The sequence below is a fragment of the Nilaparvata lugens genome, chromosome 12 (genome assembly GCF_014356525.2).
Source record: "Nilaparvata lugens isolate BPH chromosome 12, ASM1435652v1, whole genome shotgun sequence".
In the NCBI taxonomy this organism is placed as follows: Eukaryota; Metazoa; Arthropoda; class Insecta; order Hemiptera; family Delphacidae; genus Nilaparvata; species Nilaparvata lugens.
The window spans coordinates 4,474,689-4,492,335 of NC_052515.1; the positions used below are offsets into that span (position 1 = coordinate 4,474,689).

Consider the following 17,647-nt stretch of genomic DNA (forward strand, 5'->3'; position numbering starts at 1 on the left):
TGACAGTAGAAGTTGCGACATAAACGCCCTATACCATGGGATATCTACTTATGTTATCGTTTCTCTATGATAGTACCACCGCCCTTGTCAAATTATAGACAAGGATAGCAAAACCAAAGTTGATAAAATACTGTCATTATAACGTGGACCTCACTATAGTGACTAGCAACGTGACATTAGCTCCAGCTATGCAGATAAAATTATACAGCTGTCACAAATCCTATCATTTGCTTAAAAATGACTTAGATTTAGAAATATTGCTAGCTTTTTTCAATCGAGCTATTGTGAAATGTTTTGTATTTCTTGTTTGTGATATAGGTCCAATGATGCGGCCGCAGCAGATGCCGACCTCAGTGGGTCCAGGGTTCCACATGAGCCAGCAACAGCAGGTCTACCAATCGCAGCAGCAGTCGCAACAGCTGAACAGGGCACAACAGCTGGCTCAGCTGATTGACTCGCCAGCTGAGTGGCGACAACATCAGATCATGATGGCACAACATCAACAACAACAGCAGCAGCAGCAACAACCAAGGTAATGAAATTTGCATTTTATTTTTTACTAGTAGTTCTGTGAACAGTACACCTCACGCAGTTTTCTCATCCACAAGTATCTGATGTCACCTGTTTGGAATGTTAACAAACTCAGTTCACGATTGAATACAAAGCGCATGCAAAGCATTAAAACGGTGCATTTTTGTGTCGCTCTCCATTGTCAAGTCTCCAGACATCTGTGTTATCCATTTGTCAGCTGATTGATTGTGAATAATCTATAGTCTTATCCTGTACTATTAAACGAGTAACTTCTGTTTATATGTTCATATGTTTATATGTTTGTATTTCACCGGATCTCGGAAACGGCTTCCAACGATTTTCACGAAATTCAGAACATAGTAGGTTTATAATATAAAGATTCGATTGCACTAGGTCTCATCCCTGGGAAAATTCGCTGAAGGACATTAAAAGGATAATTATTATTCATCCTTGGAAAAACAGCTGATAATTATTTCGTCGTCTGTTGGTGATGGAAGTGAGTGAGCGATTTCATGGTGTGGGGACTGTGTCAAAATTATGACTCAGCAGTTGAACTTCTGTAATCATTCAATCAGGTACTTAGTGCCGGTTGCAAAAAAATCCGGGTATTTTAAATCCTGATTAATTCCAGTAGATCCATCTTTTCGAAATGGTCTTCTCTGATTTGGTTCACGTGAAGTTAACAGGATTAAAATCTAACCGGCTTTTGTGCAACCGGGCCTTAGTGAGGGAAATTTTTCCATTCCTCTGGTAATTAATCACAATTTACTGTGATTAAATAGAATATTTCTGTATGAATGTTATTATAATTTCTTCTTTCGTTATAATTTTCTTATGCTTTTGTACTCCAGAGCTCGATCCCCGATATTTTATCTTATCTTCAAAGTAGATGATATATAGTGATATCAGAGTATGGAGGAATTCCTTTCCTTTCATATTATCCTTAAAATGCAAAATTTTAAAACCCTTGTGTATACATCGACGCGCAGTTGAAAAAGGAATAATCCTGCCAAATCTCATCGAATTCTATCAACGCGTTTGGCCGTAATCGCGTTACACACGCGATAAGACAATTAATTGCGTTAATTAATTAATTGCGTTACAGACAAAAGCAATCGAGTTGAAACAGAGACCTCACTACGTTCGGTCAATTAGCCTCATTTCTGCAGATAGAATCTTGCTATCTACTTTTCTTGTATGAATCGAATTCTGACCTGAGTAAATTTGAATAGTCGACCGAACTTAATGAGGTCTATGTTTTATCTTGGTATTTCTGTCGTCTGTCTGTATGTATGTAACGCATTTACGGCCAAACGCGTTGATAGAACTCTATGAGATTTGGCAGAATTATTTCTTTCTTAACTGCACGTCAATGTATAGACAAGGTTTCTTGAAATTTTGAATTTTAAGGGTATTGTGAAAGGTATTGTTGAAATTTTGTATTTTAAGGGTATTATGGAAGGAAAAGGAATTTCCTTCATACTCCGATATTATCTATTCTGAAGATAGGATTAGGCCTGCCGCAAAATAGACCCACGCTAATCCACGAAAAGCAACCCACGCCGTGGGATGTTTTGTAAACCATTGCTAAGCTTCTGCAGACATCTGTGTAATGATGATAATAGCGGTAAAGAGAAACATCTAAATAACCAAGTAAAAATGCTAAGTACAGAGATTTCTCAACAGTAATCTTGCAATGAATAATCCACTTGTCAGCTGATTGATTATGAATAATTCTATAGCAATGGTTTACAAAACATCCCACGGCGTGGGTTGCTTTTCGTGGATTAGCGTGGGTCTATTTTGCGGCGGGTCTAAATCAGGCTATTGAATATTATTCATAATCAATCAGCTGACAAGTGGATTATTCATTGCATGCATTACGCAGATGTCTGGAGAAGCCGGTGAACAGGTAACACCAGATACTTGTGGGTGAGAAAACTGCGTGAGGTCTACTGTTCACAGAACTACTAGTGATAGTGTTGAAAAATGTTATTCTAGTGTACTGCCTTGTCTTATTTTTGAGTTTTCTGTGAATAATGTCACAAATTTCTGAACGTATTTATTGTACACATATTTGTCTGTATCATTTGTGACGTTGCCAAGGTAATTGAAATATTTGACCTGTTCTAGTGTGTTCCTATTTTCAACTGAAATATAGTAAAAAATGATTTTGTTTGTTTGTAGGCCGCAACAAACATTCCACCAAGCACAGGGCGTGAGCTTCAGCGGGGGCGGTCTCCAGTTGTCGGCTGCACAGGAACAGGTGTTGCCGCCCCACTCTGTCGCCTCCGGCCTCCCCCGGGGGCAGCAGCTAGCCATGCAGCACAGCATGCCGCCCCACATGTCACTAAACCTAAACATGACACAGCAGCAACATGTTGGGGGGCAGCAGTTTGGCCCCGGCAACAAGATGCAGCAACATGCTGGGGGGCAGTTCGGATCCGCCGCCCCCGGCCCCAACAAGTCGCAGCAACATGTTGGGGGGCAGCAGTTTGCCCCCGGAAACAAGACACAGCAACATCTTGGGGGGCAGCAGTTTGCCCCTGGCAACAAGACGCAGCAACATGTTGGGGGGCAGCAGTTTGGCGCCGCCCCCGGCCCCAATAGGACCCAGCAACATGTTGTAATGCAGCAGCAGCATTTGACGGCGCATTTCGGAGGCGGTGGGGCGGGACAGTTTGGAGGTTATGTGCCCAACAGTACGGGCAGTGGGTTTCAGGCTGGTGCTACTATGTCTGCAGGTGAGGCATCTATTTTCATCATCCTTGTTCACCTTAATTTTATAAAATGGTGGAATTTAAATTGAAATACCTATATTTTTAAATTTACTGTTTTTCTATGAAGTTGGATGGTTATAATATTATTTGAATCAACTCAATATACATAAAAGAAATCAAAAATAAATGTCTAATAAAATACAAAAACAGGCTTCATGGTGGAGTGTGCTGAAAAGAAAGAAAGGAGAAAAATACCTAGTCAACAATGGTTTCCCATGTAATAGGCAGGTAGAGGGTAAAAGTTAAAAGTAAGGAATGAAGGGTGAAGAGGAGAAGAAAAGGGAAGTATTGGAGAAGGAAGTAGGAAAAAATGTGCAAAAATTGTAAGCGAGTCCACTTTCAATAAATGTATCTAAAAGAATTGGCCTTGCAAACAGTAGTTTGAGCAGAAATCTCGAGATTCATACGTCGATATGGAAGAAAAGTTACTGTATCTCCAGGTTTTTATTTCTAGTTTAGTTTTTCTACTAATCTTGGAGTCTATAATGAAGTGGTCCGTAATAAGGTTTATTATTTTAATGCTTATATAGATCAACTTTTTCCTTAAACATTCAATATTGGTGTGATATGTGACATATATTTGCAGACTCTATAACGTTAAATGATTATAATTTTATTCGAGTTCTCTATTAAGACTAGTTGACCTTGATTCAAATTCAAATTATTTATTTGCATTTTCATTCGTTTACAATATTATTCACAACATATATTCAATTATATAAATCACAAATTCTTAAAATACATAATAATGATTCTTATCATGGTCCATTTTACAAGCTAAAGGCTCTACTTACACAACCATGACTCAAATCCACCTGTATTTTAAATCTCTCGACTTGACTTATTCAATATTGTGTAATTATAGGCTTATTAATATCAAAAACATTTTTTAATGACCGTAAATGATAAATTTTACTACATAGCCCATGTGAAGAATATTCTTTCTCTGTATTTCTATTACGATTATTCAAAAATGTTTGTGTCATTGAAGAGGAAATATATAAATTTGAATTGAATTGAATTATTCTACAAAATTGAACGTGTTCTATAGTGAGGTCCACGTTATAATGGCAATGTTTGATTAGCAACGGTATTGCTATCATTGTCTATCATTCAACAAAGCGGATAGCGCTCTCTCTTTTTTGCTTTGCTCTGTTGCTAGATCGTCTTTTAACAATTTAGAATTAATACAAAAAAATTGTAATAAAAATTGTGTAATATTGTTGTTCATTTTATATTGTTTTCATTTTTTGTGTTGTACAGCCGCCTTCCAGTCGTCATCGATGTCATCAGGAGGAGGGGTGCAGACCACCACCTCCTCCTCCTCTTCCTCCTCATCGCAACACAACCCCTCCTCCTCCTCGGCCTCCTCCTACGGGCCTCCTCAGCTGCCCAGCGACCTGAACCTGGACTTCTTGGAGCAACTGCCGTCGGACTCCTCCCAGATGGACCTCCTCAACTCGCTCGAGTCGGCCGGCGCCTCCTTCAATCTGCACGATATCTTGTGAATTTGGTCAGTATTTGCGCTAAATTTACAAAAGTTTACAGTAGCTTTGCCTTCGTGACTTTGAAACGGCATATAGGCAAGGTATGGTTCGCGGGAAGATTCAGTATTCACGGCTTTGCAAAAACATCAGGCTTCAGAGACCCTAGATCTCTAAATGGAGGAAGCTTTCTACAGAGCTTCCTTGAAGTAAGCTCCCTACACACAGAGATTCTTCATGAATGAGAGAGTTGCAACGCATCACCAACAATGGAAAGAGCATGTTGAACGAATGTCAGCTGATAGGCTGTGTTGTGCTAAAAGGACGTAACTCCAAAAAGCTCATTGTGTATCTTTTCGGATGCAACACGTTGCTTTTGAGAAGATACAGAAGAGCATCTGTTGCTTATGGAAGATACACTAAAGCTCCTTGTGTATCTTTTCGGATACAACACGCTGCTTTTGAGAAGATACAAAAGAGCATCTGTTGCTTATGGAAAGATACATTAAAGCTCCTTGTGTATCTTTTCGGATACAACACGTTGCTTTTGAGAAGATACAAAAGAGCATTTGTTGCTTATGGAAAGATACACTAAGGATAACCGTCCACTGAAACCGTATTCAACCGATCCTTTCGGCCGTTGGATCGGACGAATCTGCCGGCCGTTAATTCGGCCGAATATGGTCGTCCATTGGAACCGTTTACGTCAGTCTAGTTCAGTAGTTGGCTGGTTGCCAAGTATTGAATTAATTACTATCATAGCCACCAAAATTTTTCATAAACAATGATTATATTGAGATTTTAAAAAATGAATAAACAAATATCCACTAAATTATTTATTCATTACAATAATCTTACCTTCAACAAATATCCACCAATTAGTTATTCCTTATTAAGCATCTTTGTTCACAGATTCCTTTGAACATCACAACGATGATTTAGTTTGTCTCGCATATCCCACAATGGAACATGCTCTTGAACCAAACTTATCAACTTTTCATTGCCCATAGTTACAACTTTATAAAACAGAACAACTTCAAAAAACAAAAACAAACAAGACTGTGAAACAATTTAGGTTAGGAACACTTTGTTGTCTCAGCTCGACTAGTTAGTTCGGCCGGATAGAGCCGGAAAATCCCATTCAATTCGGATCAAAAATTGAAAGGCCGGAGACGGCAATGTTGCAATGGACGAGCATCTATTCCTTTCTTTGTTGGGGGATCGTTCGGACGAGTTCGGTAGTTTTCGGTCGATGCTTTCGGACGAAAACGGTTCTAGTGGACGGCCCACCTTAAGCTCCTTGTGTATCTTTTCGGATGCAACACGTTGCTTTTGAGAAGATACAAAAGAGCATCTGTTGCTTATAGAAAGATACATTAAAGCTCCTTGTGTATCTTTTCGAATGCAACACGTCGCTTTTGAGATGATACAAAAGAGCATCTTTTGCTTATGGAAAGATACATTTTCAAAAATGTTCCTTGTTTTTGAACGGGTAGTATTGTAGTCTAGTGGCCCTCCGTCAATAGGCAAAGCTACCAGACTGTACTCTAAATTATTTGTGGATTTGGTTAGTCTTTGGACATCATTTTCATAATATTAATATTTATAATATTACTATTAAAATACAGTTTCCATGAAGCCATTGTCCGAATGGATGAAGTTGAGGAATTGAGCCACTAGGCTACCTGAGATTGGCGTGAAATAGTCTTTCTTCAATCTCTATTGTGAGATTCAGGCTATAAAATCAGTGGAAATAAAAGGAAAGCACAGTTGCCGTGCTTTTTTTTTGTCACCGCCATCTATAGTAGATTACTGTTATTCAAATTATCCCGGTAAATCTGATCTGATATCGAATTACTTGGTTGAGCGAAACATTTTAATTCTCAAGTCTGGTTGCACAAAAGCCCTGTTAAATTTTAATCATGATTAAATCAGAGAAGGCTATTTTTCAGAGAAGGCTTCTCTGATTGGCTCTTTAGGAATCAATCACAGTTAAAATTTAACAGGCTTTTGTGCAACCGGTATCTGGAATTGTAAATCAATCACACTTGAAGTTTCATTCATTCACTCTTATTCAGCTCATTTATTATCTTATTTATGTTTTTTTTTTCATCCATCAAAAATCAAGGAACTCAATTATTGATTTTGTATGTTACAGATCATGCTGGAATACAATCAATTCGTCAAAAAGGACTGGTTCCAACTGGTGAAATTAGCAATTATCAGCAGAGATTTTGCTGGCAATCCCGGGTTGGCATCTCAGTTTGTGAGTTTCAAATCAGTATTGTCTAGTGAAATTATATTGAATGAACTCTATTGGAGAAACCAAGGTTGATCTAGTATTTATATGATAGCAGGTTCTTGAATTTATCAACCTTAGGATTTACCAAAGGTTGATGGGAGGTTCTATATTTTAAACTTGGGATTTGAACTAGAGGTTAATCATGGAGTGAACCAACAATTATTTTGTAGATACGAACACATAATATCAATGAACAACTTAAAAGACAGTTATGTCATTGTACATAGTTTATTTTCCAGATACTGTGATTTATTTTATGACATTTTTGTATACACCATGTATTGAATATTTTATGTGAGAAAGATTAAAGTTTTATATATTTTGTAAAGATCTTAATAAGAAGTATATAGAGATATTTGTGGAGATATCGTGAAAAATTGTCACTGTTTGGTTGTATCTTTTAACTATGTGTTTTTCTATATTTGCTAGATATTTTTAAATCAAGGATGTAATTTTATAAATTATTTATTTTATTATGAAATCAATTGATATTTTTAAAGATATTGATCCCTTGAAGGTCATCTCTCATTTCTATAGTTAATCACAAGCTATTAGGAAGTTTTGAATTTATTTGACACATTTTAAGATCTCAGAATCTGTTTTAAAAGCTGTCGTTTACTAACGATACAATCCTTGAACGTTGAGTCGTTCTCTGATGAATTTATTAATCAAATAACTAAAATATTTATTTATTTATTAACAAACAATAGTGTCAGTATCCAATATTGTTTTTTTATGTGTTGGATCAAATTATTAATATTGCAATATTAGTTTATTTATGTCTGAACTTATTTCCATCAGCGAAGGAACTTGAATTATAAATTATTTTTTGAAGAATTGATAAATTGTTCAACCTGTTAGCTGATGGATATTTTTCCTCAATTTTAATCTATTTAAAATTACTGATACTGTGTTCATCATTTCATCATTGTGCCATTGATTTAAACTTATTTATTTAAAACACCCACTTTTAAATCTTACTTAATTTATATTCTCGACAAAACAACCAATTTATTTATCATATATATTTATTTATTTGACAATTTTTTACGGTACTTGCAATTTTTTAAGTCTAGCCAGTTGCATATTGTTACTCAAACACAACTCAGGATCTCAGAACTTGAAAAAATTGTCTTCTTTATTAAAATTACTTCCAATATATTAAGTGATTTTCGTTATCTTTTAATTTATTATATTTTAATAGGTTGACTTTTATTCTTGCTGTAGACTCTTCAGTATATATAATTCTATTTATTGTATTTTAATTTTTAAACATTTATCCTTGAATATGTTTCAATTTGAAATTTGTATTTCGTTTGGAAATCTTTCCATGAAAATATCATGAACAAATCACCAAAATCACGTCAATTTGTAATATTTCCTGGAGAAAAGATATTATAATTAGTTGTTCAATCCAATCAATATACAGTCTATACAGGTTTTGTGTTTTAATCTTGGACCAATTATTTATATTTTATATAAATAATAAAATATATAATCATAAAATATTTATATTTTCAATGTTTCCCTAATTGTGTTCACATTTTAAACTGCTATTTTTTTAAATTGTATTGAAAGTCTAAGCTTTTACTCGATACAGAATTCCACTTCATTCCATTTTTTGTCAACATTCATGATTTTCTGTAATATTAGGGTTAAGGTATTTATTGAAATCAATTTGATTATATTACTTCGTGTTATTTTAAATGAATGGATTTTTTAATTTTTCATTTAGTTATTTGTTATCCAAATCGAACTCTTGGTACGATGTATGATTGTATTTATAATATTTTAATGAAGAAAATAGTTATTCAATTAGAATTTTTTGACTTTGGTTGTATCAAACAAGTTAATTATGAAAGAGTCTATCATAGTTTTGACTTTCAAATTCTTTCCCTAAAATTTTAGTAAAGTACGCCAATTTCAAAAACTCCCTAAAATTTTAGTAAATTACCCCAATTTAAAAAACAACAATTCTAAAACTCCCTAAAATTTTAGTAAAGTACCCCAATTTAAAAAACAATTCTAAAACTCCCTAAAATTTTATTAAAGTACCCCAATTTAAAAAAAACAACAATTCTAAAAAATCTATTGATGGAAAACTCTATTGTGCTTCCATGTATACGCTTTCCATTTTATTTGAAATTTTCCTGTCTCTCAGAATAATTGAAAATATTGTACATTAGAAAATCTAATCTTAATCATTTTCCATGTATTAGAGAAGAGCTGTATAAAGATAATAGAACCAATTAATATAAATCCATTGAATTTTGTATGAAAGAATAATATTAATAATTGATGATTTTGTTCAGTCATATCATGAAAGTATACGAGAATTGAGAATATAGATGAACTAGCCATGAAAACAAAAAAACAGCATGACCATCCAATTATTTTAATTTTATCATCGATTGCTAGAGATGAAGATCAATAATATATTTAGGAAAGTCTATTTTTACCACTAGTCCTCAAATATAAATTTCATTCAAATAATTTATGAAGTGAATAAATTTTATACTATTTATAAATATAAAATAATTTATATTCTTCCTATTGACATTATTCCTTATGAATAATTTTAACGAGAACCACCTAAGTTTAAAGTTTTTAATCCTTTTAAAAGTCACTATTGGCATCAACTACAAACACTGCCCTGTAGTTAATTAAATTTGGTAATTTGTTTCTCAAATATTACTCAAAAGCGAATCTCATGTTTTTATAATAATTAAATGTAAAGATCTCTCCCAATCACAATAGTTCAAATTGTGATATTTTCTATCGTTTTAATGTGTTGACATCTATTTATTGGTTAAATTTAAGATACATAATTTAAATCCATTGATATTAAGAGTATATTGTACATTAATTGTATGAAGGAATTGAATGTTCTGCCATAAATTTAGTTTTTAGGATATATAATGTAATTACACAGCGTGTAAATCAGTTTATTTTGTCGATAAATGTTTGTTTTCAGATATTTTTTATTACATGACCAATTTGTTATTTGTTAATTATAGTTGATCTATTATTGATACAATGTTATTGTAACATCTTAACCACCAATGAAATTTCAAATTATTGTATTATATTTAAATTTAGAGAAACTGTTGAGCCGAAGAGACTAGATTGCTAGGGACTGAGGAAATAATTTTGAAAAAATATTAAGTTGAATTATGTGCAATTGAATCAAACTTTTATGAATATTGTTGTCTTTCTGTATCATTTTCAGTATTCATATTGATTTTTAATATAACTGATAACAAATTAATTATTTACAAATTTTCTTGGAAATATTCAAAACTGGATCAGACAAGTTCATTTAAATGCTTTACCTAACTAAATAGAATTTAATAGATAGTATTGATTTTGAAAAAACCTAACTGCCGGTTGTACAAAAGCTGGTTAAATTTTAATCGTGATTAATTTCACGAGAACCAATCAGAGAAGCCTTCTTTTCGAATAAGTCTTCTCTGATTGGTTCTTGTGAAATTAATCATGATTCAAAATTAGCTGGCTTTTGTGCAACCGGGCCTGAGTGTTGAAATACCTGTAAGATTTACATTAAACGCCAAATGACTGGACAAAGAGTAATATTTGAAAACGTAACCGGCAAAATCCAGTCATTTTATTTTATAACTTATAACCAGTTATAGGCCTATAACTTATTTTATCAGTTATTGTAACTGAAAACTTTTGAAATGACAGACAATCTCTAGTTCTCAATTTTAATTAAACTAAACTCAAAATTTCCATTCTCAACAAAATCAAACGCATCTAGCTTTCTTTGGCTCTTGTAATAAACTGATTTTACCTGTATTATATTAGAACAAAATCAGTAGATAATCAATCACCATGAGATAATGAATAATATGGAGAAATGTAGATCTCTAGACTCGAGACATTAGCTATAACGATTTTTATGAGATTTTGTAAATTATTATGATGACGATTATGATTAATATCATAATCAGGTACAGTGAATAGATTAGTCAGATTATTTTGCCAGTTATGATGATCATTATTTTATATTGCAATATTTGAGAGAGCGATGAGATATGAAAACTAATTATACCTATATATATCTATAGTGTGCGTTTTTTTTTTCAAACTACCTTCACCCTGAATTACAAACGAATTTTCCAAATATTTTCATTTCTAGAATGATTGGAACTTGGAAGTTTCCTTTATTTTGAAAAAAACAAGACAAAAGTTCAGTTATTTTGATTTTTTTTTTCAAAATAAAGCAAACTTTCAAGTTTTTCAATTCTTTATTGAACGAGAGAAGTTATAAGTTACAATATTCTTCATTAAATCACAATTTTTTGATATTTTGTAGGTATATAATAATTAAAACATGCTCTTCAATATTAAACATAGATTTGGTTGATATTCGGACTATGGATAGAGGTTGACCTAACAAGTGTTGTGCTATGATATGAGATGTTTCGCTACAATACAGGGCGAGTTATTCACTGAAACATAAAATCCTGAGAGTTTAAGCAATTTTAATTTTTGGCTATTTTTGCAAAAATCCATGATGTTTCATTCATAGATTTCATGAAAAATGCAAATCTCCCAGATTTGGGTGATATTAGGGCTATGGATAGAGGTTGACCTAACAAGTGTTGTGCTATGATATGAGATGTTTCGCTACAATACAGGGTGAGTTATTCACTGAAACATAAAGTGTTTCCTCCACTCATAGATCAGAAAAATCACTCATCTTCAAACACTTATAACTTGAGAATGGGGGTGAATTTCGCCAATGTGATGATATTGATGTAATCAATAAAACATGCTCTTCAATATTAAACATAGATTTGGTTGATATTAGGGCTATGGATAGAGGTTGACCTAACAAGTGTTGTGCTATAATATGAGACGTTTCGCTACAATACAGAACGAGTTATTCGCTGAAACATAAAATATTTTCGCCACACTGCACAGAAAGCAGCTGTTTTCCAGTCCCTACGTAGATCTGAAAGACATTGTTTGCAGACGACTCTCGTCTGACGTCAGAACAGGTTTCTTTCCGGCCGCTTTTTGAAAATTTTTGAAAATGTGTTTGGACAACTGTGCCATATGGTGCATTGTGTTCAGGAGGGTGAGATCGGAAATTTCCACCCCACTTTGAGTACCCTACGACGTCTGGTTCTTGAGATATGAGACATCAAAGTTCCCCCCCCCCTCATAAAACATTCTTATTCAATTTATTATTCTTATATAGCTGATGCCAAAAAGTTGGGTGGCTTCGTGGGTCACATGGTGTAACCTACTCACAGCTGATGCAATGCATCTATTTATTGTCTCTTTTGATTTAAAAATCATCACCTAAGCCAAGCTAGATGACAACTCCACTTGACAACATCAGCTGTTGGAACGCACAAGAGACCCACGAAACCGCCTAACTTTTTGGCGTCAGCTATACCTGTAGTGTGGCGAAAAATATCGTACGCGACTCTCTCAGAAAGGTGTTTACGGTATTCGGATAACATATTCCCGGGCTCGGCAAGCCTCGCCCGGGAAACTATCATACCGTAAACAATAACTTTCTGTGCTTGTAGCGTAATATATTACTCCTCCACTCACAGATCAGAAAAACCACTTATCTTCTCAGCAAGCCTCGCCCGGGAAACTATCATACCGTAAACAATAACTTTCTGTGCTTGTAGCGTAATATATTACTCCTCCACTCACAGATCAGAAAAACCACTTATCTTCTCAGCAAGCCTCGCCCGGGAAACTATCATACCGTAAACAATAACTTTCTGTGCTTGTAGCGTAATATACTATTCCTCCACTCACAGATCAGAAAAACCACTTATCTTCTCAGCAAGCCTCGCCCGGGAAACTATCATACCGTAAACAATAACTTTCTGTGCTTGTAGCGTAATATACTATTCCTCCACTCACAGATCAGAAAAACCACTTATCTTCTCAGCAAGCCTCGCCCGGGAAACTATCCTCATACCGTAAACAATAACTTTCTGTGCTTGTAGCGTAATATATTACTCCTCCACTCACAGATCAGAAAAACCACTTATCTTCTCAGCAAGCCTCGCCCGGGAAACTATCATACCGTAAACAATAACTTTCTGTGCTTGTAGCGTAATATACTATTCCTCCACTCACAGATCAGAAAAACCACTTATCTTCAAATGCTTATAACTCAAGAATGGGGGTGAATTTCGCCAATGTGATGATATTGATGTAATCAATAAAACATGCTCTTCAAGATCAAAAATAGCTTTATTTCGTACGTAGAATGTTTCACACTTGTAAGAAACAGTAATTTCTTGAAGAAGAGACATACATGGGCTGATTTGAGATTGTGTGGACTTGAAAGTGTATTTTTCAATTTAGTTTTTTATTCGTCGCTTCAGCCTCAACTGCAGGCTCACCGTTTGTGATTTTGTCACTTCTGGTATTTCCATTGCTGTGAGTCGATCTTTTCCCCTGAAGATTTTGAAACAATATCAAAATTGAAATTCGTACTTTGATATTTTGAGAATCATCAACTAAATGCAGTAATTCAATAAGAAAATTGTTAAAATTTTAACAATCTATGAAAATAATTCAAGATAAAACAAGAACTTCACAGAATTTGACTATAATAATACCCTTATTTCAGATTAAATTTAGAGAAATTTATAGAATCCTAATTTAATAAGAACATTGTAAAAATTTTAACAATCTGTGAAAATAATTCAAGATAAAACAAGAACTTCACAGAATTTGACTATAATAATACCCTTATTTTAGATTAAATTTAGAGAAATTCATAGAATCCTAATTTAATAAGAACATTGTAAAAATTTTAACAATCTGTGAAAATAATCCAAGATAAAACAAGAACTTCACAGAATTTGACTATAATAATACCCTTATTCCATTGACCGAGCGAAGTGAGGTCTAAGATTCAAGTCGACGGTTTGGAATTTCTCTTAATGTTTAAATGTTTGAATATTTATATGTTGCGCATTTACGGCGAAACGCGGTAATAGATTTTTATGAAAATTGACAGGTATGTTCATTTTTTAATTGCGTGTCGACGTATGTACAAGGTTTTTGGAAATTTTGCATTTCAAGGATGATATAAAAGGAAAAAGGAGTCTCCTTCATACGCCAATATTGGAGTAAAAATCAGACTATGGAATATTATTCATCATAAATCAGCTGACAAGTGATTACACAGATGTGTGGAGAAGCCAGTCTATTGCTGTATTTCCATAAGGTCTATAGTTTCAATCAGGTACTTGTGGATGAGAATACTGCGTGAGGTCTACTGTTCACAGAACTACTAGTATTAAATTTAGAGAAATTTATAGAATCCTAATTTAATAAGAACATTGTAAAATTTCAACAAACTGTGAAAATAATTCAAGTGCCACAATATAACGCTCAAAAAAATTGATGAATTATGAGACATTTTTACCTTCAATTACCTATTTTTTACATTCAATGGTAACTGTAGGAAAAATTTAATGTGAAATACGTGCGCAAAGTTCCTCTGCTGCACTCAAGAAACCATTCCGCCCTCACCTACGGCTTGGGCGTAAACATTTCTTTCAGTGCAGCAAACTGTCACTTTGCGCACTAGTTGCACAAATAACTATTTCGCCACACTGCACAGAAAGCAGATGTTTTCCAGTCCCTACGTAGATCTGAAAGACATTGTTTGCAGACGATTCTCGTCTGACGTCAGAACAGGTTTCTTTCCGGCTGCTTTTTGAAATTTTTTTAAAATGTGTTTGGACAACTGTGCCATATGGTGCATTGTGTTCAGGAGAGTGAGATCAGAAATTTCCATCCCACTTTGAGTACCCTACGACGTCTGGTTCTTGAGATATGAGACATCAAAGTTTCCCCCCCCCCTCGTAAAACATTCTTATTCAATTTATTATTCTTATATAGCTGATGCCAAAAAGTTAGGTGGCTTCGTGGGTCAAATGGTGTAACCTACTCACAGCTGATGCAATGCATCTATTTATTGTCTCTTTTATTTAAAAATCATCACCTAAGCCAAGCTAGATGACAACTCCACTTGACAACATCAGCTGTTGGAACGCACAAGAGACCCACGAAACCGCCTAACTTTTTGGCGTCAGCTATACCTGTAGTGTGGCGAAAAATATTGTACGCGACTCTCTCAGAAAGGTGTTTACGGTATTCGGATAACATATTCCCGGGCTCGGCAAGCCTCGCCCGGGAAACTATCCTCATACCGTAAACAATAACTTTCTGTGCTTGTAGCGTAATATACTATTCCTCTACTTACAAATCAGAGAAATCACTCATCTCCAAATGCTTATAACTCAAGAATGGGGATGAATTTCGCCAATGTGATGATATTTATGTAATGAATAAAACATGCTCTTCAAGATCAAAAATATCTTTATTTCGTACATAGAATGTTCCACACATGTGAGAAACAGTAATTTCTTGAAGAAGAGACATACATGGGCTGATTTGAGATTGTGTGGACTTGAAAGTGTATTTTTCAATCTAGTTTTTTATTCATCGCTTCAGCCTCAACTGCAGGCTTACCGTTTGTGATTTTGTCACTTCTGGTATTTCCATTGCCGTGGGTCGATCTTTTCCCCTGAAGATTTTGAAACAATATCAAAATTGAAATTCGTACTTTGATAATCATCAACTAAATGCAGTAATTCAATAAGAAAATTGTTAAAATTTTAACTATCTATGAAAATAATCCAAGATAAAACAAGAACTTCACAGAATTTGACTATAATAATAATACCCTTATTTCAGATTAATTTTATAGAAATATATAGAATCCTAATTTAATAAGAACATTGTAAAAATTTTAACAATCTGTGAAAATAATCCAAGATGAAACAATAACTTCACAGAATCTGACCATAATAATACCCTTATTTTTAGATTAAATTTAGAGAAATTCATAGAATCCTAATTTAATAAGAACATTGTAAAAAATTTTAACAATATGTGAAAATAATCCAAGATAAAACAAGAACTTCACAGAATTTGACTATAATAATACCCTTATTCCATTGACCGAGCGAAGTGAGGTCTAAGATTCAAGTCGACGGTTTGGAATTTCTCTTAATGTTCAAATGTTTGAATATTTATATGTTGCGCATTTACGGCGAAACGCGGTAATAGATTTTTATGAAAATTGACAGGTATGTTAATTTTTTAATTGCGTGTCGACGTATGTACAAGGTTTTTGGAAATTTTGCATTTCAAGGATGATATAAAAGGAAAAAGGAGTCTCCTTCATACGCCAATATTGGAGTAAAAATCAGACTATGGAATATTATTCATCATAAATCAGCTGACAAGTGATTACACAGATGTGTGGAGAAGCCAGTCTATTGCTGTATTTCCATAAGGTCTATAGTTTCAATCAGGTACTTATGGATGAGAATACTGCGTGAGGTCTACTGTTCACAGAACTACTAGTATTAAATTTAGAGAAATTTATAGAATCCTAATTTAATAAGAACATTGTAAAATTTCAACAAACTGTGAAAATAATTCAAGATAAAACAAGAATAATAAGAAAACAAAGATATTGTCAAATTTCACTATAATATTTATTAAAAACTTAAAACAGTACCATGGTTTCACGTTTACCAACGCATCATAAGCTGTACTGAGGAATGAGGATACAGAAACATTGATACAGATTGATACATGTATCCTCATTCCTCAGTACAGCTGATGATGCGTTGGTAAACGTGAAACCATGGTACTGGTTTAAGTTTTTAATAATATTATAGTGAAATTTGACAATATCTTTGTTTTCTTATTATGGAGAGATTTCACATCACCATCAATTCTACTAATTTTATTAAAACAAGAACTTCACAGAATAATTTGACTATAATAATACCCTACTTTCAGATTAATTTTATAGAATCGTACAAGCAATATAGAACAATTTGACAGTTACTGTAAGCTCTGCTTTCCAATGAAATTCTGTTTGACAGAAAAATAATTCCATTTGGCAATTTCAAAACTTCTTATCCGATACTATATGGATATTTACAAAACCAACTGCACTACTATTCTGAAATATCATAGAGTTCATAATTTTTATAATATTATAAGATTCAAATTAAGGCGGATTCCAACATATCAGTATCGGAGCCAGTGGTAATTGGTGAAGTGAGAATATGATTCCCATGTGATTCTATGTGACTGTTCTCACTCAGCCTGTCTAAGCGAGTATGACATGTCTCATTAGAATTTATGAAAGTAATATTCTTCCTGTAGTACCGGGCACTTTCACCTACAGCATAACATTCATTACGTTTACTTATATCTAAGCTTATTTTTAGAAGCTTACCTTTTCAATGTAGGATTTCACATAGAAGTGGCCGAACAGTATAATGAATGAAAACATGTACATTATTAAACCGTACTGCATCCAGCGAGGGAAGTCACAGTCAGACACGATTCCGTTTATTCCAGAGGCGAAACCTATTGTGAATTGAACCTGGAAAAAAATAAAGGGGTCAATTAATGAACATGTGATTTTTGCAGCTATTCTATTACTTTCC

At 33.9% G+C, this 17,647-nt stretch overlaps 1 protein-coding gene and 1 long non-coding RNA gene across 2 annotated transcripts in view; one reads left to right on the forward strand and one right to left on the reverse strand.

The window, feature by feature from the left end:
• The window catches only part of LOC111055278 (neurogenic protein mastermind), a 48,469-nt gene extending 37,285 nt beyond the window's left edge, over nucleotides 1-11,184 (forward strand). Inside the window, exons 8-11 of the mRNA XM_039438732.1 lie at nucleotides 319-532; nucleotides 2,719-3,275; nucleotides 4,575-4,824; nucleotides 6,954-11,184. Of these exons, the coding sequence (XP_039294666.1) occupies nucleotides 319-532; nucleotides 2,719-3,275; nucleotides 4,575-4,819 (1,016 nt within the window). The 3' untranslated portion in view covers nucleotides 4,820-4,824; nucleotides 6,954-11,184. The remainder of the gene's footprint in view (nucleotides 1-318; nucleotides 533-2,718; nucleotides 3,276-4,574; nucleotides 4,825-6,953) is intronic.
• Nucleotides 11,185-13,327: 2,143 nt separating this feature from the next.
• On the reverse strand, nucleotides 13,328-17,622 carry LOC120353797. Its single transcript, XR_005572603.1, has 2 exons — nucleotides 17,434-17,622; nucleotides 13,328-13,553 (listed from the first exon to the last, which is right to left on the reverse strand). It is a non-coding gene; the product is annotated as an uncharacterized LOC120353797 (long non-coding RNA).
• Between the last annotated feature and the right edge of the window lie 25 nt (nucleotides 17,623-17,647).